Genomic DNA, 23,991 nt, shown 5'->3' with positions numbered 1-23,991 from the left:
TTGTTCGCAGTTATAACGCGACTGACGCTGTACCGTTAACTTATTCGCTGACTTAACGGTTTTTCTGTGCTGCTCTTTGTGCGGTTAGATGCGGATCTCGCCTCTGTCCCTTAACGCGATTTCGCGTGCACGCGATGCTACGAGCCGACTGCGTTGCGAATTTAGAGATGAAGAAACGGCACAAAGCGTATTGTTGCGCAGGTGTGCGCCTTTTCAAAATTGGAACGTACGAAAGAATATTTAAATATAGAGAGCGTGTTTCACCTGTCCTCGTGACAGAGCGTACTCAATTAAGATAATCTTCGGTGCTTTTAAAACTATTCCAGCGATAAATAAAATGCAACACTGTAACGTATCGAAAATTCTCACCTTTCTCTCCTTTCAAGAGTACACGAGTACAGCTGTTTGCGCGATATAAAATCTCCGACGATAAGATAGGAAAGTATGGTTAAAGGAACGGGGCAAAAGTTTGCCACACTTTCCTAAGCATACGTTGCGAGACAACCATGTTTCTCTTACCTGACGCCGAAGGCGATTCCCAGCGCGACGATCAACGGCAGCAACGTCGAAATACATGCTAGAAAAACTGTCTGTATATCTGAAAAGCCAGCTAGTATACCTGGAAAAATTATATTCGTTAGGATAGTACGTGAAATCATGGTGTTTTAATCGGTCGTAAAAATTAAGTAATTCGATTTAACCGATACGCCGGGTATTCATATGGTACATTTCGGTCATGGCCACTGCGACTTCGCCAATTAAAATATACGAGCTACACGAAACGAGAGAAATGGACGGATGTACGAGTTTCCTAACAGTGCGCGTAGCGCGTATATTCCCCTAATTACGACGGAGAATGTCTCGAGAGAGCTGCAAGATGACGTCTATGTAATCTAATCGATGAGTAAGTTTGCCCGCTGTTCTAACTGATTAGCTTTTCCATTAAAATTCATCAAAGTAAAATGAACTTTAAGGTTACAACCTTAATTCCTAATCTATTCACCAACCTAACCCAAACTGCAACGTCAACGATGCATCCCAGAGAGATAAGCCTATCGTCCATCTCGCTTCCATTGACCCTAAAAGTTATGATAAGCGGACAGCATCGAAACTGCTACATACAATGAGCGAGCGTTCGGCGAGAAGATCATCACGGAGGATCGTCGAACACGAGAAATGGATGAATTGCTATTTCCGAAAGCTGGCGTCGCTTTACAGAAAGTCACCGTGTCTGTGGAAGAAAGACACGCGGGGTTATTTGGACAGCGAGTACAGACATCGTGCTTATAGTCGCATTCATCGAGCCATGCAGTTGCCGGGGGTGACTTTCGTCGAGATAGTCTTGAAGATTCGCGAGATGCGCCGCCTCTACGTGAACGAACTAAAAAGGTTGCTGGGGGCCAAGTCGTACGGCCATTGTTACGAGATCTCGCTACCATGGTTCTACAATTTGCATCAATTTCTCTACCCGTACCTGGATTACGACGAGACAGTCGAGTTGCATGTTCGTATCGATGAACTCGTTACCCCATTAGCATGAACGGTGGCTCGACGGTTTTACCAATAACTTTGATGTAGTTTCTTGTTACGGGGCTCCGCATCGAGACGTATGCCGTGTAACGTTTTTAATCCTCCGATTACAATGGCGCGGCCGATAGATGAAGCTGATGCATCCGCTGGTTCTAACGGAAAGTTCCGATAAGCCGAGATGGATTACGTTCAGACGAATAAATTAAGTTGTATTCTATCGAAGCGTTGTGCATGAAGAATATTAATGTCTCGTGATCTGTGTACTCGATTGTACTCGCTTGTAGTAGAAAAATTTATTGTAAAATACTAATTTTTAAACATTTTGATAATTTGCTAGTAATCTTTCACGACCAACAGGATTGTACGTGTACGAATTTAACAAGAGTCTCGGGTAATATCGTCTAACAGACTCTCGTAGAAAAATAATTCTCCGGGCGCGGAGAATAAGAGAATTTTTTAAAGTAAAATACGACCTCTGAAATGGCTATATACGAGGATTCTTGTCGCGGAGTCTCGTGCAAGATATAAGTCGACGGTTATAAATATTTAGAGATAGTTTTCCTATTCCGTGCAATATTTGCGCTATTATTTTCCCCCGATGAAACGATTCGTCGTCGGATTTCCACAGAACGTAGACGAAACTTTTGCCAAGAACGAGAACTGCAGTTGCTTCCGATGCCTGATATCGAGTAGAAATACTCGTATTGAACATTTCTTACCGTCTAGCGCACAACGAACTATCCCTACTCTGAATTCGATTAGTTCCCCTGCCGTCTCTTTGCCAGAGGTCAAGACTCGCCCTCGAACTTGCCCTCGCTCCTGCAGCCGAATTTCCTATACTAAAAAACAACTGGGCAAATTTCCTTCGCGCGCAATCTGCACAACGATCAGTAGATGCACTTCCTGCTGCGAGAACTTGGAACATCATGGAGATATGGCTGAGAACGAATTAAGGGACACGCGAGAGGTTGATCGATAATACAAAGTGTGAATTTATTTAGATAAGAAACAGGTTGTAGAAGTTTATGCAAGTTCATATTTTGAGGTAAATACAATCGAGAAAAAATGTATGCGAACAAACGTTTGTTTTATTCGGCAAATATTATGAAAGGTATCGAGGATGTACCATGGATATTTATATATAAATATTTTAGATATAAATCGAATTTTTAGAAGGTGTACTCTAAAAGGCAGATTTTAACATTTAATATATAAACGGCGAAACAAACAATTTTTTAATTCTATTTCTCTTTTTCTATCTGATAAAAATATAAATTTGTATAAACGTCTACAGTGTAGCGGTATGTTTAAAAATGCAATTTGACTAAGAAGCGGAAGAGTCTCGAGTGAATCGCTGAAAAATTTAAAGAACAGCGAGAATTCAAAGAGAGAGATAGAGGGAGACTGAGAGGGAGAATGCTGAAAATTATCATTTTTGTTTTATTTCTATTTATTATTAAATATTATTCTGTTTATCTTGTTTTATATTTAACGAATAAACACACCTGCCTGCAATCCAATATTTCCACAGAAATAAGAAATTAATCCTTCTACTTACAATTTAATGCGCAGAGATCTGAATTGATTGCTAGTGTAATGAAAATTAAACTAATTATCTTATCGACTTGCGTTACTCATAAAAAGCAAGGTTTAATTGCGCGCACTCTCAAAGTTCTACACAAATACAGAAAACTCGTTATTGAAATAGGTAAAGTGTCACGAATTTACAATCTGCGGATTACATAGCACAGCATCGAGTGACGATACTTGCGACACTGACTCGGATCAGTTGGAAACTTTCTCGATGACTGTGACACGTTGTCTCAGGAAGTTGGATAAACCGTATGCGCTTAAAGCGCAGGCAGAAATTCAACAAATCTTGGAGAATATGCTGATAAAATCAAAGGTAATCAAATCATCGGCTATAGAAACTGGAAGTAATTAAAAACTCTCTCGTTTTACAGAACAAAGATTCCCCGAAAAGGACTCGTTTACGCAAATCGCTCTACGATTTGTGATAAAACGTATTCCAAGATCCAGAGCAAGGTAAATTTACAACTTAAACATCTGAAGAGCTATCGAGTTGAAAATACTTGGTACATTGTTTCAGATCCAGCACGGAACGTATTGAAGAAATCCGACGTTCGATCGCCACCTCCCTCCGTTCATGCATAGCAGGTAACTCTCATAAATATTACAAAAAATCCTGGTGGCATGAGTAGCTCGCGGGGAACATGAATATCTAACGACAAAAAGCTTCAATCGGAGACTGAATTTCGTCGTATATCATGATTCTAGCGCGCGGATGGTATCGATCCGACTTTGGTAGACCGCAGCGTTATGATTAGTATTCAGCGAGTGTCGCAGTCGGCCGGTCGGACAAGGACGAAGATGGCAAGATTTGCTCTGGCAAAACGGAGGATGCGTGCCACACAGCCTGTCCCTGATAACAGGTTATCCTTTGATCGAACCACCTCTCGCAAAAAGTTCACGTTCCTGCCGTTATTGCTACTAAACCGAAACGCGATCAGACGAAGTCGCGTTAATCCTCAAAGCGAATCATCGATTAAGGGATTATCAAAGGTTGTATCGAATCTCATTCGCCGTCGACAACGAATCGACGCGTTGGCTTGGCTTCGAGATCGATTACTCGATGAAAAGAGTTCCGTTCGGAATCCTCAAATTTAAAAAAAAAAATCGACGTACTTTCAACAACTCGAGCCTTCGACTTTACAAGTGGAAATTCTCGCCAGCAATTCACAGCAATTTTTCATGAAAAAACAAGTTGGTGAGCGGCATGGTAATAAATCCAGAGGGCTAGCAGGATTAAGCTTCGCCGGAAACTATTTTGCGCACCGCGAGGCAAAAGGAACACTGGAAAACCCGGAGGTCTGTGGATAGTCTAACGAGCAGTCGAGAGGACCTAGAACGAACGGCCAACATTTAGACCAATTCTCAAAATCCCCTTGATACCCGATGAAACAGGATTCGAGTGTGCTTGGTCGAAAGACCTCCCAACGCGATGACTGCACGACTCGCAACTACCTGCCCTGTCTCTCGGCGCGTTTCGAATGAAATAATTGTCGGAACAGTTGAACACTCTCGGCGACATTTAACGCGGAACATGTCTAATTTATTGGAAACTGTGGTACGCCGCTAACAAACGTCGAGATCGTTTGCAAAGCGCACCTGGTTGCGCTAAACGAAGACTGATCGAACTTCGCGAATCCTGTTAACACGTGGCTTTTCGCGATCTAGCAGCTGCAACTCGAAATACGATTTTTATCATGGAAGGGACATCAAAGCGAATTCCATCGTTCGCCAAGCGGAAAGGACGAGCAAGGAAAAGGGGTAAGAGAGAGAGAGAGGTAAAGGCGGACAAGGTTAACGGCGCAAGGAGAAATAGTCGAGGCGATTGGTAAGTGGCGTTTCCGGCCGAGAGCAGCGTAATGCAGTCCCATTAGGTTCGGCTTTGACCGGTATAACGCGCATTAACCGTATTCACAGGCTCTTATTACTTACTGTGATCGAGCTCGTCGTGTTCCATGAGGTAGCCGGTCGCGTTGTAGATGTGATGGTCGGGTTTAGCGGTACTGGTGACCGCAGCTCCACCCGTTACTGTCGTGGACGGATTAGTCGGAATTGCTGTGCTGGCGCTAATCGCGGCTGCGACTACGCTAGGTGGCGACGAGGATATCGTTGATACGAGATTCATCGTGCCCGTCGAGGTCTCAACCTCCGTCGCGTTCAGTTCACTCGTCATTGTTCTACCGTGAATGTCCAACCCTATGCTCGCATATCGCTTCCCTCGAAAATTTACGAGTCGAGTATAACCGCAACGCAGTTATTATTCCAAGGCTTACCAAACGGCGCTAACACGAGGTCATCGGTTCGATCGATCGGTCGAAACGGTCTGTCGTCCGATGGACGCGATCCAGCATCCAATTTGCAATTACTATTCAATTTAGATTTAAGCTACGCTGATTAGATCGGTTCGCCGCACGACAACCTCTTCGAGTTCAGGGATGCAAACGAACTCAGACCGAGTCGACGGACCTGAAATCGAGTTTCTTGCCACGCGAATCCGGACTTCCGTGCTTTGCATCTCTTCCACCGGTTGATAGGCGAAACCGAAATACGCGATCCGAACACAATTATAGCTCGACCAATGTCATTCAGCCTGAACTCCTTCAAGACTACCAGCTAATTGGATTCACCGACGTTCTACCAACCAATTAACCAACGATCGTTCACACCTCGGTACACGTACAAACAACTTGAATTAACGAGCTCCTACGATACGATCTACCAATTTCTACGGCCCACCGATAACGTATGGAATGTCCCTGTTCGTTCAGATCTATCAGGACAACGATCGTAAATAGTTATTGTACGAGAACGAAGGAAACCTTCGCAATTTTTAGCCGACCTGTCGGTGATTTCTCACCGCTGACTGGCTTTCGCGAGTGGATTAAAGCCGACCAAAGGAAGAAATCCTGGCAACGGGAATGAGAAACTTATTTGCTCCTTGTCTATGTTTCCCTCTATGTTTCTCTCTTCGTGAAGTCAGCAGACGATCGTTCCACGGTTCAATTTCACCGGTGTAGAAGACGATTTTGTTGGTATTTGTTAGCAGCCAACCGAGTGTCGCTCATTCTCGCTCTGCTTTCCTCCCGAGAGAACCGGCTTCTGAAACAGAAAAAAGGAAGTCCTTGTAGTGGATTGCCCGTGTAATTTCATTTCCTGCGGGGGAATTCATCGACCGTTGTAAGATTACTCTCGTAGCAGTTAGGGGGAGGGGCGTTAAAGGGCGCGTTTCGAAGGAACCGTACAATCCGTCGCGCGATTCCCGAGACCGTCTCGACTTACGGTTTACGGTTTACGCGCCTCCGTCGCGGCGACTTGCTCGGTCATTACCGTCGTTAAATGCGCCATGCTCGAGAGAAATCTTTTTCAAGGTCATTTCACGTCGGTTCATCATCTCTAGTGTTTCTGTGTCGCCTCCACCCTCCTTTTATCGTCCATAAAGTACCATCGAGACACCGTTTCTAGCTGCTCTGCGTCATTACCAACGCCATTACCATGCTTTTTTCTTTGCAACAGTCGTTGCATTATGTAACGATAACTATGAAAATCGCATGGGCGCTGTACGATAAGCCTGTGTATAGTTGAAGCAGGAAATAAACTCTTAGGTTTAAAATTACAAGACTTTTAAAAAGAAACAATAAATCGAGCAAGATTGAAAAAAATGCTTAATCCCAAGATCAAGTAGAACGTGAATTTCGTTTAAATGGGATCGATTCAGTGTTGCAAATTATAAAATTCCTTTCCTGTTAAGAGCGAAAAGTATAACTTATGTTTTCCCCGTGTACTCTTCGTATCGAATAAATTCCATGAATGAAATTCTGTAATACATATGAAACACACGACTGTCATATTCCACTCCTACGCCCGCTTCTGAACCCCGTCGATAAATTCCGAAGCTTCCGGCACTCTTCATCTCGGCCCACTTCCATTCACCCTCTCAAATCTGTCTTTGTCCTCGTGACCATATCTCTCAGCTTCCCCTAGGCTTCTTTTCCGCTTTCAACTCATCTTGTAAGTTCTCTACGTACGCATCTACGAAATACTTTAAACGAGAGTAATCGTGTGAGGAAGAATCGCGCGAGGAATACACGCAGGACGAGCCTGATTTTCCGCTGACCACGCTGATTAGTAATAAATCAATTTCGAATTCAAAGCAGCTAGGGACAGACGATTTTGAAATATATCGTCCTATAATGACAATAGCTTTTCGCAACGCGAGCATACCCGATAATTAAACTTGGCCGATAGTTAGCGCTGCATTGTTCCGCTAACAGTTTTCCGGGCATGCAGTAATTATTCATAAGCGTAAGTTCGTAATGAACGTATGCACTCGCGTTCTCGGCCAAGCTTGAATTTCGGTCACCGTAACCAACTTCGGTGACCCTCTGTTTTCCAATTTTCAACAAACCTTCGTTTTCCCACCGTTCTCATTTCGTGAACGTTTCGCGCAATTTTCACCAAATGTTCACTAAAATCACCGACCGTTGCCGGAACCGTGTAAAAAAGCGCAGTTGCTACGGAAAATTGGCAGAAATTGGACTTCCTTCGACTAATAGAAGTTGGAGAACGAAAGGAAAACCCTCGACGCACAATTTCATTGGATATTTAATATCGATAATTGGCACTCTATGTCCGTGGCGAAGCATCGTTAACACGAGCCATCGGTAGTTCGAACACGACTTCGCATTAATTGGCACGGCGCATTGAAATTGCAACTGCAGTGCGGTTGCCTCGAGGACACTCCTGCGAGCTCGGAGGCGTCGTCGCAGGATACAACCGCCCGCCAGTTCGGTTGACATCGTATAACGAACTCGAGTTCAAGCTTAACAACGTAACGTAACAAACAACACAGACGAGATTATTAATCGAATTGAAAAGCGATTCCGTCGACTTTCCGGCAAAGTTACCGTCATACGCGCGTAGCTTTCTTTCTCATCTTTCCGATGAATGCCCGAAACACCGACCACGGCTAATATATCAAACTTCTGGTTATAAACGTTCGCCGATTCAACGAGAACAGAGGAGTAACAGCGATTATGCGACGCCCTGTGTATTTTCGCGACCTCTTTTATCGTCATCCCTCATTTACCTCGACGCGCAGAAACTTCCAAGAATATCCGATGAACGTGACGTCTTCGGCCTGGAAATTATTTTCCAGGTAGCAGCTCCTTGTACAAACTATGACCGAGTCAAATTACGTTCAGCTAGAGTACGTTCGTGAAAAGTCTCCAGCGTACTAGTTCATCGAGGAGCGTTAGATGGTAAAGAAGATTCAACGTGCAAATTTATGGAAGGAAAAACGAAATATTCTCTTTGTCGCGGCGCAGAGGAAACAAAAATTTCCGACGAGCAGCAGTCGCGTAATCAACGGGAACGTTGCCTAGCTTGTCGCAATCAACGGTGAAATCGCGGAACCGCAGAAACGTAGGTGCCCGTGAGCCGAGATTTTAATGAAAATTTACATTCACCGCCGGTGTTCCCGGAATGCCTGTCAGACTCGGTGAGTCGTGCATCTTCCCGAGAAAATCAGCTTAACTCGGTTACCGTGTGGGAAGAAGATGATTCGCGATGTGGTTGCTCGTAAGTGGACGAAGGGTCGAACAGGCGGGCAAGCCGCCTTCGAGATTCGTTCTCTCGGTTCGACGAACATCTGGCTGTTATGGCAGTTTAGCAATTCTTATGTAACGAGGCTTCCCCAAGATCGCGATGCCGATTTGCATAATCGAACTCGCCCGTTTGGTCTCTCATGCTACTAACAGCTACGCCAGCTAAACGCAGTTTCGGCATCTGCGGCGTTAATAAGAAACTTTCTCGGCATTAATTCCATTAGGTTCGTTTAATCGACGCCATGGCAGCGACTTTCGTGACTGTCTGTTTCAACGGCCCGCACTGAAATACCGATCGGCTTGGCCTAAGAGTCTAGGTAAGTAAATACGAATTTCTAAGGGCACCAGAAGTCGTCGACTCGTTATTAGTTCATTACACAGCTAGTTAATTTACTCCGAGTCTATCGACCATTGCGTGGAATAAATTTCGCGAGCTTACCCGCTAGGAAGATGGCGAAACATTTTGGACTTTGATCTTCGATACTGCTCCGAGGCAGGAACACGCTTTATAATTAACTTTTGCCGGAGTTCCTTTTGCATCTCGAGTTTCAGCCGACGCTCGTTAGTGGACGGAGAACGGCACTCGCCTCGATTAACTATTTCCTTGTCTGACACCGATCGGTGAATCTATCATTGAAAAAAATCTTTGGTGTAAAGCGAATTTTATCTATAGCATGATATGATAATGATAATTTTCGGAAAGACAAGAGCCGAAAATTCGATGATTTTATAATTATCGTCTTGGCGATCGATCAAATTGTTGGTACGTTTAATCAGCCGACAAGTTTTTGATCAATCGCCCATCGTGTTACTACACAAGCTACGCGCCAAATAACGAATGATCAATTAAATTACGCGACCTTTGCCAGTTTAATAGCCCTAATTACTAACTTAACGGACTCAATGCGCTCTCCTTGTACAATGAAAATCACGCTTGTACGGTCGAGATGAAAGCTGGCTCTAGTCGATAAATTTCTGGCAAAGCATGCTTATTTAATCGTATGCATTTGTAAAAAGCTCTCGCGTATAGAAACCGATCAACCGATCAAAAGCAAAGCAGAATAATGAATTTCGTTAGGCTATTTGGCATTCTATACAGATTCTGTGCTATAGCATAGTTAATCAACTCTGCCTACTTGATATCAACCTACTTGATAATATTCTATATACTGCACTATTCAATACGCTAAAATAAACAGCCTGTTAAACGAAAAATACAAACTTTTGCGATTTTGTTGGAAAAATGAATTAATTTTTTTCTACCGATGATACGTATCTTTTTTGTAATATGGTTCTTTTCCGAGAAGCATATTCATCACGTTTGATTCGAGGAGTATGAAACTTCGAATGCACTTCATTCGAAACATGAAAATCTGAAAAGGCAATGTAACGATCGTTTCTACTGACTGAATAATTCGCTTCGACCGACATTAACCGAAAAGAAAGTCGACGACGAACTGGAATCCGAATCCCAGCGGATTGAGAAAGTCACTGGTGAACAAAGGGCGCATCATCTAGCCCAAGCTTCTATCTTGTGGTTGAACTAACCCCTATTCTGTCCAAGTAAATGATGCGGAAACTCTGAAGCCTGCATAAGGACGCGCTCTCCTGAAAATGCACCCGAAAATGAAGGCAATTTACAGCCACGTAATTTGCGAATGTCCGTGGTGCTCCTTTATCGAATAATAATGAAACTTTGGCACCGTCTGCTAATAATTGATCCTGCATTTCAATTTAATCTCAACGTGTAGGAACTTAATATACATATAATCTATATGCTATGTATATATACAATATACAATCCTTCGTGACAAAATTTCTAGCAAAAATTGGTTCGATTATATTTGTCACTGTACATAGGCTATCTGTAAGAGTTACGGTAATATAATATCGCGACCCCAATAATTTTCCAACTTGAACGAGATAATACGGTAACTTTGGAAGGTTCTGATAATTTTCTAAAATGTAGCTATACAAATTTATTTAAATTTCCATACGTATCTTGAGATCTCTGAACGAGAGTGTAGTTTCATAAAAGTCCGATGCTCCCGGTGGGCAAATTTTCAACTTCTTAATATTTAACGCACAGTTTTCATGAAAACGTCAAACTCGCAAAACTTTCTCACGAAGTTTTCGTTTATTTCTAGTGAACCAAGTCGATCGTATATCTGTTCGCCGACGTGCCTGTTATCAATGATACAATCGCGTTTACGACACTGGAAAATTCTCCGGAGTAATATTCCGGCAGAATGTTTCGCAACATTGCATCGCCCGTGGCGCAGGATCCTGCCGACATGGTGATTCATGGAAGCGGTTGGTCAAAGGGCAAACGAACTGCTTACCGAACTGAAAATTTATGTATTCGAGATACCAGGACTATCATAGGGAGGGACGCCTGAGAAATTTGTTGAACGATCGTCGAGGGTTGACCGGTCCCTCGTTTCGCGTACCATAGAATTTGAAACGAGCATTACTTTCGACCTTGTCCTTTTCTTTTATGAAAAGTAAAAAATCGCCTACGGTAAATGAAAACATAAAAAATTATACTCCCTGTCCCTCGTTTATAATACAACTTTCATCGAAATATCTTTATCCTTATCCTTATTCTCAATTCAATCTCTTTCTTCCGCGAAAACCAAATATCGTTAGAAAAAAAAAACGAAACGATCGAAAATTGTTCTTTGTGTTCCTTACTGGTAATAGAACCTTCCCCAAAGTAACCGTTACTTTTGATTCAGCTTCTCTCTACCATGAAAACCAAAAATCGTTCCAGAGATAACCGAAAAAAACCGAAGATCGTTCTCCTGACTGGTAATAGAACTTCCGATGTGTTGGATCGAGTCGACATTCCAACTGGCTACGTAAACGAGTCTCGAAAATTCGCGTTCCGCTCGAACAAGTTAGATCGCTATCGAATTCCGTATAAGCGACGCAACAATGCCGTAATGTTTTCCCATGGAATGACGATAAACGTTTTATAGACGAATACGTATAGGATAAAAAGATAGAAGGACAAAAAAAATAAAGAGCAGAAGAGAGACGGGGCGGGGAGCAGACGTATCGAATAGCGTTTTTCGCGAGAAAATGAGATTCCCAGGCTTTTCTACAACCTGTGCGAACGTACTGCCTCCATTTCCCCAGCCGATTCTATGTTTCAAGGCGCTGAACGTGTGAAACGCACGCGCGCAGATGCGAGAACATCTAGGAAGTTGCCAGTGGCAAGTCGAAGCAATTCCAGAGAATATCGATCATGAAATACACCGATAAGATCACAATGGAGTTCCGTTCGAGTGGTTTTTCAAAATTTGTCAACCGAAAATTCTTGGAAAGCATATTCCGAGGTGGAGATGCACGTTACCAGTTGTCTTTACGATCGCCAGACCCAGCAAGGGGTAGGTGGGTCGAATCCCCAGAATCGGTGCGTAATTTAATTAAATCGCGTATCGCCGGACATTCCACGGTCTGGTCGTTGTACAATTAAACATGGTCTAACGAACATCGAGCGTAGAAGGGATGCAAGGTCGACCCTTTTGGCGAATCTACGCTGGCCTAACTTTCTGCTCGATAAGATCCTTCGATCGCTCGTTCGACTTTGAAAGACCAACAAGAATAGGCTTGGCTACACCAGAGAATGCCAGTTCTTCGTGTACACGTTATTTTTACGTTGTGTAATAGTAAACTGAGATTCTCGAAAAGCAAATTGATCAACTCCACTTTTTATTAGTTTCTTAATTTTGTTACACAAGTACCCTATTATATTATGTGATTAATTAACCTATATTATGCAGAATGACGGTGCACGTCGATATCGCTAAGCTCTTTCGATAAGTTGATTAACGAAAACCCTGGGAGAAAGCTTGTCGAACGTCGCGGCTGATCCGCGAACGTATCTCAAGCAATCAGGCTATCCACGCTAAACAAATTTTGTTGCAGACGAAGACTAATTACGAAAATCTAATAAGATCAAGTGGTATATCGAATTATGGTTGTCAGGAGGAAATCAAGCCTAATTACTTGAATTCCCTGTAACAGAGCCAAAGATAGCGAATATCTGATCAGGAACATTCTACACAATTTAATCTAATATTATTAATGGGATTTTACAAGTCAACGAATATTATACAGACTATACTATTACGAATGGGATTTTACAATTCTCTTTCGCGATAGATATAAATGATGAATTATCGTGCACAAGGGTGCAGAAATTAATTTCGACGAATTTCGCGTTATACATCGGGTCATGTAACAAGTACGCTGTAATCTTAGAAATTTCGCTTCGTAAATTAATTAAAAGCCGTAAAATAGTTCAAGGTTCGTGGTTTAAAATAACCCTCGCATTGCCATTTCGATCTCATAGAAATGCCTAGGAGGAACACTTAGGAATTCGAAGAGAAATTCCTACTAACATTCCCAAGCATGGTACACCTTTAAGAAGACCTCGTCGCCTAATAGAATGAAAGACAGCGCACTTTGTACTTGACGAACGTTTCCGTGGTAACTTACGATTCGATTGCAGGAGGGGAATAGACTTTCCGGTTCCGATTCTGAAAATGACGAGTTGCACGTGCTTCGTGCACCGGTGGAATCTTTCTGTTGGGAAATTCGCCAAGGTTCGTTAGCCCACTCAATTTCGACGAAGATCTTTTGAAAAGCGTAGTCGTGGTAGTAGTCGCTTGTTACAATAGTCGCGTTCGATATCGCTCATCGTCGATTGTTGCACGGACGTTGAATCGAAGGCGATGCTTGCCTCTCTCTAGTTTCATAACGCCTACAGCGGTTAAAGAATAGCTGGCCTGTATTCGATGCAACGAACGAAGAGACAAAAAGGGAAAAACATTTACAACGTGCAAGGAAAAGCAAGTATCGAGATAAGGAGAAACGTCTCTGGAGAGACTGTTTTCGCCGCTATCTTAGAGATGGTGGCGCTAATAGAATTCTAGAAGCTGTTAGAGGCCCATTCAGCTGGTTGATGGCCTCCCATTGAATCGTAACTTCTTTAAAAACCCAGTAACGCGGTCTTCCTCCTTCCAGTCGAGTTAAGGATCTCTTAAGACGTTTCGCGAAAGCAAAGACGCACGGTTTTATACGTGGAATCAAAGCGATCAAATTAATTTACGTGCGAGCATAATAACTAAATAATTAGCTCAGTGTCCCTATCCAAGAAACGTTCGCGCGACGAACAACGACAACTCGAGCTTCAAAGCGAACGCCGCGTCGTGAAACAGAGCGTTTGACACAAGCTGTTAACACGTGTACGGCTTGCCAGACATACCGACCAAGTCTGTCGATGTACAGGCAGCCCGCAAAGTGCATGCGGTGCACTGCAATGCAATATCTCGGCGATGACTTTAGGAATGCACGCTACGATTCTAGGGAACGTATAATACATATTTCGAGTGTGGATGTTTGACTGTTGCAGAAGTACGGGAAAATCGTCGACGTTTACCCAAATAGAGCATCAAATATTGATATTAAACGCATGCAAAGCAAGACAGCCACGCGAAATACAAATACCAAGAGAAGATCTCGAGAGGAAATAAAACGTATTAATTAAATTAGTACCGGGAATATTAACGATACTGAGAAGAGAACGAGGCAACTGTCCTCTGTTGATCTATTACTCTACTTTATTTCTAATTCCGTAATATTTCTCGGAAGCCGTCAATCTCCGAAGGAGTTTAAGACGTTCCCCTCCCCAGACAGCAAAGTTGTTCATTAATTACTCGAGCCGGTTAATTACAGAATTCCTTTCCGGTGTACATCGTCGTGGAGCATCTCAGGCGCGCAGTAACCGGCGAACGAGTCTGCCGAGATTTCTCCCGGACTAAATTTTTCCCGTGCGCTGACACCATTAAACACCTTGAAAATAAATCAGCCTGACCCGTAAATTTCCGCAGTTTATCGCGTTCTTTTTATGCAACGACTATTAAAACAAGACTTTGAACTTTTTTTCTCGCCTCTGCTTCCTTTTTTCCTCAACGTCGCGAAGCACGCGCAGTCGTCGTGAAAAATATCAATCGAGGCATTTTGACATTTTTTCCACTCCCTCTACTCGACCAAATACGTAAACGAAGAGCGAAAGTGTCTCTTGGATGATGGTCGTTTTCACGTGTCGAGCTCGTTCTCGCAACGAACGCCGTGAAACGGTCGCTCGGCCGAGAACAGGATAGAAACGGACGAGAGAACGTTGAACACGCGACGACCACTTTGAAAATCATCGTATAGCGAGAGAGTGGTTAGGAGGGGTCAAGGGGTGCTTCGCTGCCGCTTGCTCCAGTTAAGTCGAACTGCTGACTGTACCACCGGGTGACGATCCGACAGATGCTTCTCTACCATCAAAAGCTCTCGTTTTTCTACCACTCACGAGTCTCGTCGCTTCTTTGGATTCTCCGTCTACGTCGAGAAATCTGTCTTCGAAACGATCCTCGTTGGAGAAGAGCGGAGATACATCCATTTGAGAAACGTAAACGTTCCGCTACACTTTGGGGTGGCGAATGATAATAGAGAGAAAGTGCAGGTCAAGGAGTACTCCTTTCGAGAGCTGGAATGCAGCTCGCCGCACACCAAAACCACCCTTTCGATCCTGTTTCCTTGTCCGGCCACTGACACCAACTTACTTCCAAGCAAATGTTCGATAATTCCTTGGCCAGTCTCTGTTTGTGCCACGCCTTGCACGGCTGAACAGAAATTAGTGGCAGTTATATACAATCTTGTAGTTGTTGCTAATCGCTAAACGTTTCTCGGCGTTGTAGTTTCCAACTACGTTGCGATTTTGCTCGCGAATAAATTGAACTTTGAACGTTTAACGTGCAACGGTAGTTCCCAACCAGTGCATTGTAAAGAATCGATCTCGGCTACTTTTCAACCTTTTTTAACAACGAACAAATTAATTTCCTACGGGCATCCGGCGCCGTTGGAACGAGCACAGAAATCATAATTGATTCGACTAATTTATGAAAAACGCCGGAGGAAGCAAATGAATTCATAGAGCGCAAGAGAGCGTGGAAAACGGAAGGAGACAGAGAAAGCCAGGAGAGAAGATAAGAAGAATAAGAGAGGGAAGCAGGATAGAGCTCGTTATTATCCTCTGGAGACAGCCTGCGGAATTCCTGAGGAACAGTTTCACGTACTGTACGGCCACAATGCGAGCGACACTCAGCGCGTAAAGCCATTATTATTATTGGCGTTACTATTGTTCCATTTTGTTCTATTATGCTGCCATTTGTGCTTCAAGAGTACCGTGAAACGGTTGCGAGCAGTAGAACAACAAATGAATTCTGACATATATCTCCGTGGGCGGTTCTTGCTATTGGGAAAATGTCGTTTGTTTAAAAGCTTGCTGCAATTATTTGCCGGTCGATCGCGTTTGAAAATCGGTCCGAAAACGACTCGACCTCGAGTTGCTCTCTCTATTCGGGTCAGCCATTCGGTTGGCAAATGAATGGTTGAAATATTCAAAGGTAATCGCCACGCGTGCGCCAGCCGTGCGCTATTAACATGCGAAAATTTATCGCAATCCCGATCGAGGCTCGATCCGTTAGTGGATATAACTGATCGGTCTTACGAAAATGTATAGCTCGGTCGTTTGTATTCGATATCGCCGACCTAAGTACCCTGCCAAGCAAAACTTCCCATTTGACGAAGACAAATGTGTATTTGTGTGCAGGACAAAATTTTATTTCCAAGAGTCCCGAGGATATTGGCACGGACTGCTGTAACTACTTCGTAACTTTCCTCCAGTTCAAGTTATAAATAAAGTGATCGCATCGTTGGAGAAATCGATCAATCAACGGGAATGCGACTTATCGTTCGTTAAAAAATTATATTTCTCGGATAATAAAAGAAGAGACTAGGTTGCTCGGATGCGACGCAAAGGAAATTACGTCGGAGACGGTTAATGAAAAAAGTAGGAACAAACTGTAACCTTTGTTACGCGATCAGAGCAGCTGAACTCTGTAATTCTGTATTTCATGTCACGGTAAGTTGTTCGTCTGAGTTACAGGCTTTCCCTTCAAAATGAAAATCGACTTAAACATAAGAGACGGTAATACGTCAAAGGAGTAAGATGGAATAAAGAGCACGAACATTTGCCTCTACGCTTACACCGCTGACTCAGCGTGTCTGCTCCGTTTCAAATTCGTTGTTGCACAGAGAAATTATTCGCTTATCGAGTTACGTGCCTTCGGTATGACTGCTTGTGTCCCACTTTCGTTGGAAACGGCATTCGATTCGTGAACGCACGGTTCCTGTCGGCTACGCGAATTCGATTATCCTTCGTTCGATCACTCGATAATTGCGAGAGATCGCAGATCGGTGTACGGAGGGAGACGCGGACGTTCGAAAATCAAGCAGACAGTCGATTTATGAAACGAATGACGGAGAACTCGACGCGACATCAAGCATTCATCGGTGCATCGTTTAATCGAACGATTGTGGAGCGTGACTGGCTTTGGTCCGGTTAAATTCGACGGAAAATAGCGTCGACGCGAAATTAATCACGGCTACGATACCTCGTTAACTTTTCTGTGTTCAAAGTGCCGACACAAGCTTGTAATTATCTCTTTGCCGCGCAAGGAAATAATACTAGATATCGTTGTTGCGAAAATTTATCTGTTTAACACCTTACCAACGATACGTAGAGAATTATTCGAGAAGAATAGAAAAACAACCGAACCATTTTTTCCACGGACGATACGCGTTAATCGCTCTGTTCCTGCGAGATTATTCAGATTTCGTCCGGATTAAGTTCTTTCTTTTCTTTTCAGCTGGCATTCCTGGATGAAATCCATGAACGTGCCAAATCCGGAAGACCGGATCTCGTATATCGAAGAACCAGCATGGGAGTACAATGTTCGGGAGAAATACGAAGGTCCGGAAAAGGTTCGCCATAAATCAAACGCATCGATATTGGCGCTGGTTTAATAAATGACCGTAAAGCGTAGAAAAAGGGGAGCACAGTTCGTTCCCCTGTATTTCCAGCGTATCTGAGACACGCTATATATGATTTACATGAGAAATCAACGCTATCGCGATGTTACTGGTTGATCAGAACGTTTGCAAAATATCCGATAGTGCGACAAAATACATTTTATTCCATCGCTTTCAACTCTACTGCTCGATAAGCTCGCCTTTCTCTCTCTCTCTCTCTCTCTCTCTCTCTCACACTCTCTCTCTCTTGAAAGAAAACAGAAAATTTTATTACGAATGAAGAAATCAACGTTATAAGTAATAATCATCGATCAATGATTATGCATGAACGCAACGACAGCGTAGCGAAGGGTATGGAAAGTTATCTGAAACGGAAAAAGCAGCAACTGAATAGCAAAGTAGTTCACAGACCGTGATAAAACTCGTTTGAAACTCGTAAAATGATTTCCAGTCTAAGTTTGATACAATTTGCATATGCAGTATATTTCAGTAACGTTCTCTCACCTTTATTTCCAATACAATACCAGCTTCGTATATATCTCGACTTCGGCTTTCAACTGCAACTGCACCGCCAGTTTCTACGGCGACCGATTTTCCGACGATTAAGTACATTACTCGTAATGACGGTCCAAGGGGTTCAAAGGATGCTCCGCCGTCCTAACCAGTGGCTAGAAGTGGGGAATGCGCTATTCTCTCGAGGATACAATCGACAAAACGGTTCTCGCGGAATTCACTACTCCATCTCGTAGAACTAGCCAACAATTAACGGTATATACGGGCGTTCCGACGTTTAAAAATCAATGCCGGATTCACCGTGTCCTTCGAGCTGGAGCAAACGCGCGACATACGCGATATACGCGATCTAAGATCAAACGTCGATACGCCACCGTTTCGCGTGAAAGGTTAGAAGAAAAACGTACAAATGGTGCGAGCTATAGACACACTGCGACGCAAAAAGCTACGTTTGCTTACCAAGTTACACGCGTCGGGACCTCCGCATCGCGCACCATTATTCTGCCAGTCGTCGCTGGATCACCTATCGCACGGTAACATACTTGGCAGATGCGGTAAACGCGAATGTTACAAGCGCAAAGAAAATTTTCACTAGTCTCGTTATCTACCGCGACTCTCGACACCGTTCTCGTTTTCAATTCGACTGGATCCACTCGCCAGAGATTCTAAATTCTCGATGGAACGTCCTACAACGTATTCGGCTACGGATATCGAAGAGGCGAGTGTATCCGAGACGAGATACAACGAGGTAAACGCGGATAAAAACGACACACCTCTGTGCCAGCGACGACAGAGTTGATGCGGACCGCGGAAGGGAGGCTGCGAAACTGAGATGAAACCACGGCGCAACCCCGGTGCGCGCGCGCACCAAAACCACCCCCGGAATACACGGAAGCAGCCCGGCCGAACGAACACTACCCCTCGTCCGTCCCCACTTAGTTCTCTCCAGGACTACCACGACGAGGACGACGACGATGCTCCCGCTTCCATTTTTCCTCTGTCCTGCTCCTTTGTCCTCCTGCGTCTTCTCTCTCGGTCTTCTTCCTGCCGTTTGGTCGCGAAACATCTCCTATACGAATCCAAGTCTTCACAATTTTATGAACAATATTTTTTTGTTATCTTTAACCGATGCATCCTTCTCTGTAACTTCGTCGACTTTACGATACATCTTTTCTTCTCGCTATCTCATTGCCGCGCAATCTTGATCGATCGATCCGCCCATTAGCAAGTGGTCTGTAGATCGAAACAATTTGAAGTTAATTGCGAGGACATCACGGAGTATAGTGTCAAACTATAATCCAAAGTTGTTTGGAGGTTACTTCGAAACTGTAGATTTATATATATAAATCACCACGAATAACCGTACGAAAAGGAAAGTAACGAAGAGTATCTCGATTGACGTTAAACGTTCACGTAACGAGAAAACCGACGTGACTCGTATGCCGAATGTTCGAAATTTGATACTTTGGATTCGTACACAATAGCTGGTCGTGAAAAAAGAGAAAAGAATAATACAACGAACTCGAGGCTTTTCGGGCCAGTGAAATTCACGCGATTAGAGCCCACGTGGGTAAAGCTCAATGACTCGTCGATGATGCTACAACAATGTTGCTCATTCCAACGACTTTAATTGGCAATTGCGAGGCTGTTAGCAAAACTGCGCTTTTTTGCATCCAGTTAATCGAATCGCGCTCTGGTAGAGAGCCTTTGCCTATTTCCAATTATCCGCGATCCTCACGTTAAATCGCTGACTGACCAATACCAAACGAACTTTTTCCTACTTCGTCTCGTAAGAATAATTAGAGACCTTCTGAGCATCCTAGATAGCGCGTACGCGATTAAACTCGCTACGAAACCCGTAGAAATCGAATATGTATACAATGATATATGAGAATTTAAATTAGCACGTATCCTGTGTATTGTCGATAGTGTACGTAATTACAAGAAGGAGGATGCAAATAAACAAACCGGAAACATAAACGAAAAAGCAGGAAATGCAAATAAATAAAACGAGGTTGTAAGCAAACACGTCAAATATATGAACAAACAAAGGAAAAAGGTGAATAAGTGAATTTTCTAAGCGGAACAATGTCATCGACGCATCACGATCTTCGTATGAAAGTTTATTTTCCATTTGGTGTATCGCATAAAGCGGCGCGCGATTAAATAACCCTAGCGTTACATCTTTTCACAATTTAGGGAGCATGGAAGTTTGGACATTAGATGGAAACCAAAAGACCGAGTACTCAGGAAAGCTTCTCCGAGAGGAAACCTTGCCGGAGCTCTATACTAGCGATCCTTAATAAAAATGTACGGTCATGGAGCGTAACCGTAGGTGGTGAAGATTGATGAAAGTATAGAAAGGGAGGACGGTGTGTTGCAAGGAAATTTTTCTTTCGTCGAATTTGCCAAAATCAGTCGACGTTAACTGGGATCGCTAACGGAATTTCAATCAGCCTGCGGTTCTCTTTAATTAACGAAGGGTCAGAACGAAAAGTGGCAAGAGCTAAACGAACGTAATCGTTCTCGGGCATAGATTAAAATTTAAGGCGATGTTCTAGTTGCGCGTGTACCTCTGCGGAGTTTCACAGCTTTCCCTCTCTCTCTCTCTCTCTCTCTCTCTATCTATCTATCTATCTATCTCTCCATCTATCTATCTATCTATCTATCTCTGTAATCATTATATACTTATGAGTCAACGAGACGCATTCTCGAAACACGAAGTTACCCGTTGTCTGCGAAAATTAAGTTTCCATCGCGTTTCATCGAAGAGCTGAACAAACGGCAAAGCTCGATACTACCAAAGCTCTACTAAATATCTTCCAAGAGAAACATTTATTTGACGGTTGCAAAAGCACGAAAGTCGTGTCGCGAGCTGTTCAGCGGCGCTTCAAGAGTTTGAAAATGTCGGCCAAGTGTCAAAATCGATGAACATATATCTTAAAAGCGATGTATCCGGAACAGGAGGGGCATCAGGCGTATTCGCGACGTGCTGAAATGTAAAAGCGATTCCACCTAGACAATTTCCACCGGCTCGCCTCGAGATAAAAAATTCATTTCCTTGGAAGCACCTACTACTTCGAAGGAATCATTCTCGCGACTTCGCCACGCAGTTTCTTCCAATACTTTCGTCCGTTTCCAAGGATCCTAACAGGGCGTTGCCGTAATTACACAGCCTCCTATTCAGAGTTGCCTCGAGCGTATCCCAAGATGGCAATTCGTCTCCATTCTTCGACTCGGAGCAGTTCAACTTCCTTCGAGCATCTTGCGTGCTCCACGTCGGCGATTCCTCTCGGCTTATCATCTCGTCGAATTTATTTTTCTCGATATTACCATCCACGCGCAAGCTAGACCGAGCCGGTGAACTTCCTGAAATTGAAAAATCGATCGCCGTATTGTTTGCACGGCGTTACCAGGTTCCGTTTCGAGAAAAAAACCAATCTCGCGCTGCTGGTAAATTGTTGCCACGTTCGTATTAAGCAATCGAGCGCCTCGAAACGAGGCGGGAGTAAATCAAGTGGATCGCGAGTCGGGTTAAAATAATTGACTTTATAAAAGATGGTAAATGGAATGACTATTTCAACATAAATACAGTGGCTCGCGAAAAGGTTGTCTTCTTTGCCTGTAGTCTTCATACGTACGTGTAAGATTCTATACATATATACATTTTCATATTAATTTCAAATTTTACCGATATCATGACGATACGAACGCGTCATGTTACTGACAAGAAAATTCCAAAATATTCCATATAAGACACAGAATGCATACCTAAAACATGCCACTGTATTTCTAGAATATATCACAAATAAAATAACCTTTGATAACGTCCCATATTGGAGAGCGATATCTTCTAAGGCTGATAGTGCCTGCGATAGAATCGATCGAAGAATTCCAGGAGGACAACGAGTTCGAGTCCCAGACGTTACACGGACGTCGTCTTCTCAACGCGTTACGTCTCACAGTGTCATGCATCTCCTGTATCTCTCTCTCCAGCTGTTTCTGATGCTCCGCGATGATTCGCCGCTCGCGAATTCCTGGCGACAGACGCGCGGCGGTATCCAGGAAATCCGATTCCGGTCTGAAACGAACAAAACGGAATTCCTTATACATCGAGTACCAACCAAAGGAAACCACGCCCATTAACGACTCGTTAAAAGCGAGGATCTTCTTAGACAGACGGAACCGTACCTCGGTCTGTAGACTTGGATCGGTGAACTGGATGTATACAAGCAGGTGGTCTTCTTCGAACGACGAGAGGATTCTCTGGCCACGCGTTGCACCATTTCCAACACGGCCACTTGCTCCTCCCGTGGTAAAAGAGCGGCGACTTCTTGCAGAACCTAGAGAGAAGAAAAAGTTTCGTACTGACTTTACATCCGATCCACGATTTACCTCTACACGTCTGGAAGATTTCAAGGAATAGGATAGCCTGCGAGTAGATAAAACGAAAAAGTATTTCCTCGTGTTTTTAAAACACTGCTGATGACGTTAAAACAGCGTAGAAAGGTTCCTTTTATTTAATGAAAAATTTGTTCCTTGCTAAGAATCTTTGGTAACTCCAGCAGCGCTAAAATTCCCCTTTGTTCGATGGTTGAACGAGAGGAAGGTGGTGCTCGGCAGTGGCGCGTAGAACCTGGTTCGGCGGTAGCTAGGATTAAACTTAGTTTCGAAGCGTAAAACACATTTTCCATAAGCATAAGGGGGTCCCGGTGAATCGGGTTGTCGCTCTTTAAGTAGAAAGTTACTTGGCACATGGAAGACGGAGACGAGGGGCAGGAGCCAAGAGCTCCTCGGTGTGCAAAACGCGCGAGAGCGCTCCGGGAAAGTAAATACGTGTCCATTTTTTCCCTTTTTATTCGTCTTCAGTGGCTCTGGAAAAACATACATCCGGAGTGCCAGAAACACGAGCGAATCTCTCTTTTTACTTCATCTTCGAGACTGTTTCGTGCATCAGGTTCGAACGATTCCTCGGCAAAATCGTTGAAAAATACATATGAAGAATCGCTGACGACCTAGGCGTAATCCAATCGAAAGATCTTTGCAAACAAGCCCGCGATCCGCCAGCGAAAACTGCTTCGATTTCACGTAGACTGATTGGTACGACAAACAGAATGAAAATTTCTCACAGTCACGATCTGGGGGAAATTCCATGACAACATCACGGAGGGGAATCGTTCGCGAGATAAAAAGTTCGAATGTATCGTCCAAAGTAAAACTTCTTTCTGAAACAAAACTGTGCACAAGAATGTTGGAGAGATCGATTTCCATCCAAGCCCTACCACATTCCCAAAAGGCTACCACGGCAGAGGTACGCGCAACCGGAAATTAGTTGAAATGGAAACACACGGTGACCTCCTCCGAAGGTCCTCTCTTCGCTGCTAGGAATAAACAAAGCGAAAAATACGATCGCGCACTTCCGTTCTTCTCGATTGCGTAAAAGTTTAACGATATTAATTCACTAAAAACTTCTGTGATCATTCGCGTTTCATTCGTTGAAAAAGATCGTCGAGGACTCCACGACGAAGTTATCGTTGCTTCGAAGAAACTCACGATCTATCGTAATAATAACGCAAAGTCGAAGAAATATCAAACCATATCTTGCGCCGATGTAATATTACGAAATGAAATATGTAATAGAAAAGCATATCTTCCTTTAGGAAAGTCTGTCGCCCGATGGACAGAACAAACTTTGAGGAGCTTTGAAAACGTTAGATTCTCTACTTACTCTCGTGGGAGATACGAACGAGGAAAGAATCGAGTGTCGTTTATTTTGTTCGAAAGAACAGCTCTAGACGCCGATGCCTCGAACGATGGGGACGTT

General features: G+C 43.6%; 3 protein-coding genes across 10 annotated transcripts in view; 1 reads left to right on the top strand and 2 right to left on the bottom strand.

Annotated features, from left to right (window-relative positions):
- LOC138185690 (uncharacterized) overlaps positions 1-5,293 on the bottom strand; it is a 56,296-nt gene extending 51,003 nt beyond the window's left edge. Inside the window, exons 1-2 of the mRNA XM_069124840.1 lie at positions 5,053-5,293; positions 520-619 (exon numbers count right to left, since the gene is read on the bottom strand). Of these exons, the coding sequence (XP_068980941.1) occupies positions 520-619; positions 5,053-5,293 (341 nt within the window). The remainder of the gene's footprint in view (positions 1-519; positions 620-5,052) is intronic.
- LOC138185694 (uncharacterized) lies at positions 613-6,952 on the top strand. The gene is made up of 5 exons (XM_069124845.1): positions 613-1,504; positions 2,159-2,497; positions 3,239-3,576; positions 3,641-3,708; positions 3,829-6,952. Exons 1-3 carry the CDS (start codon positions 1,124-1,126, stop codon positions 3,473-3,475), a joined length of 957 nt encoding a protein of 318 aa, XP_068980946.1. The 5' UTR covers positions 613-1,123; the 3' UTR covers positions 3,476-3,576; positions 3,641-3,708; positions 3,829-6,952.
- Positions 6,079-23,991, bottom strand: part of LOC138185688 (uncharacterized) — a 30,499-nt gene continuing 12,586 nt past the window's right edge. For 3 of the 8 annotated variants that reach the window (XM_069124837.1, XM_069124831.1, XM_069124836.1), the window contains 5 exons: positions 22,359-22,510; positions 21,986-22,248; positions 18,627-21,536; positions 18,159-18,322; positions 6,088-6,219 (listed from right to left, as the gene is read on the bottom strand). In XM_069124837.1, coding sequence (XP_068980938.1) covers positions 21,256-21,536; positions 21,986-22,248; positions 22,359-22,510 — 696 coding nt within the window. In that variant the 3' untranslated portion in view covers positions 6,088-6,219; positions 18,159-18,322; positions 18,627-21,255. Of the gene's footprint in view, positions 6,220-9,162; positions 9,351-18,158; positions 18,406-18,626; positions 21,537-21,985; positions 22,249-22,358; positions 22,511-23,991 lie in introns of those variants that run through there. The other 5 variants (XM_069124833.1, XM_069124835.1, XM_069124832.1 and 2 more) reach the window with 5 other exon arrangements.

Source organism: Bombus flavifrons, chromosome 12 (genome assembly GCF_040668555.2).
Source record: "Bombus flavifrons isolate JBK064 chromosome 12, iyBomFlav1_principal, whole genome shotgun sequence".
NCBI lineage: Eukaryota > Metazoa > Arthropoda > Insecta > Hymenoptera > Apidae > Bombus > Bombus flavifrons.
Note: the sequence above shows the minus strand (reverse complement) of the source record. Positions and strands in the feature narration are given on the sequence as shown.

Excerpts from the sequence above, each read along its gene's own strand:
- LOC138185694 (XM_069124845.1), top strand. The coding sequence starts at position 1,124 with ATGAGCGAGCGTTCGGCGAGAAGATCATCACGGAGGATCGTCGAACAC. Across the intron at positions 1,505-2,158 it reads ACGAGACAGTCGAGTTGCAT|AACGTAGACGAAACTTTTGC; the intron begins GTTCGTATCGAT and ends GGATTTCCACAG. Across the intron at positions 2,498-3,238 it reads AATTAAGGGACACGCGAGAG|GTAAAGTGTCACGAATTTAC; the intron begins GTTGATCGATAA and ends TTATTGAAATAG.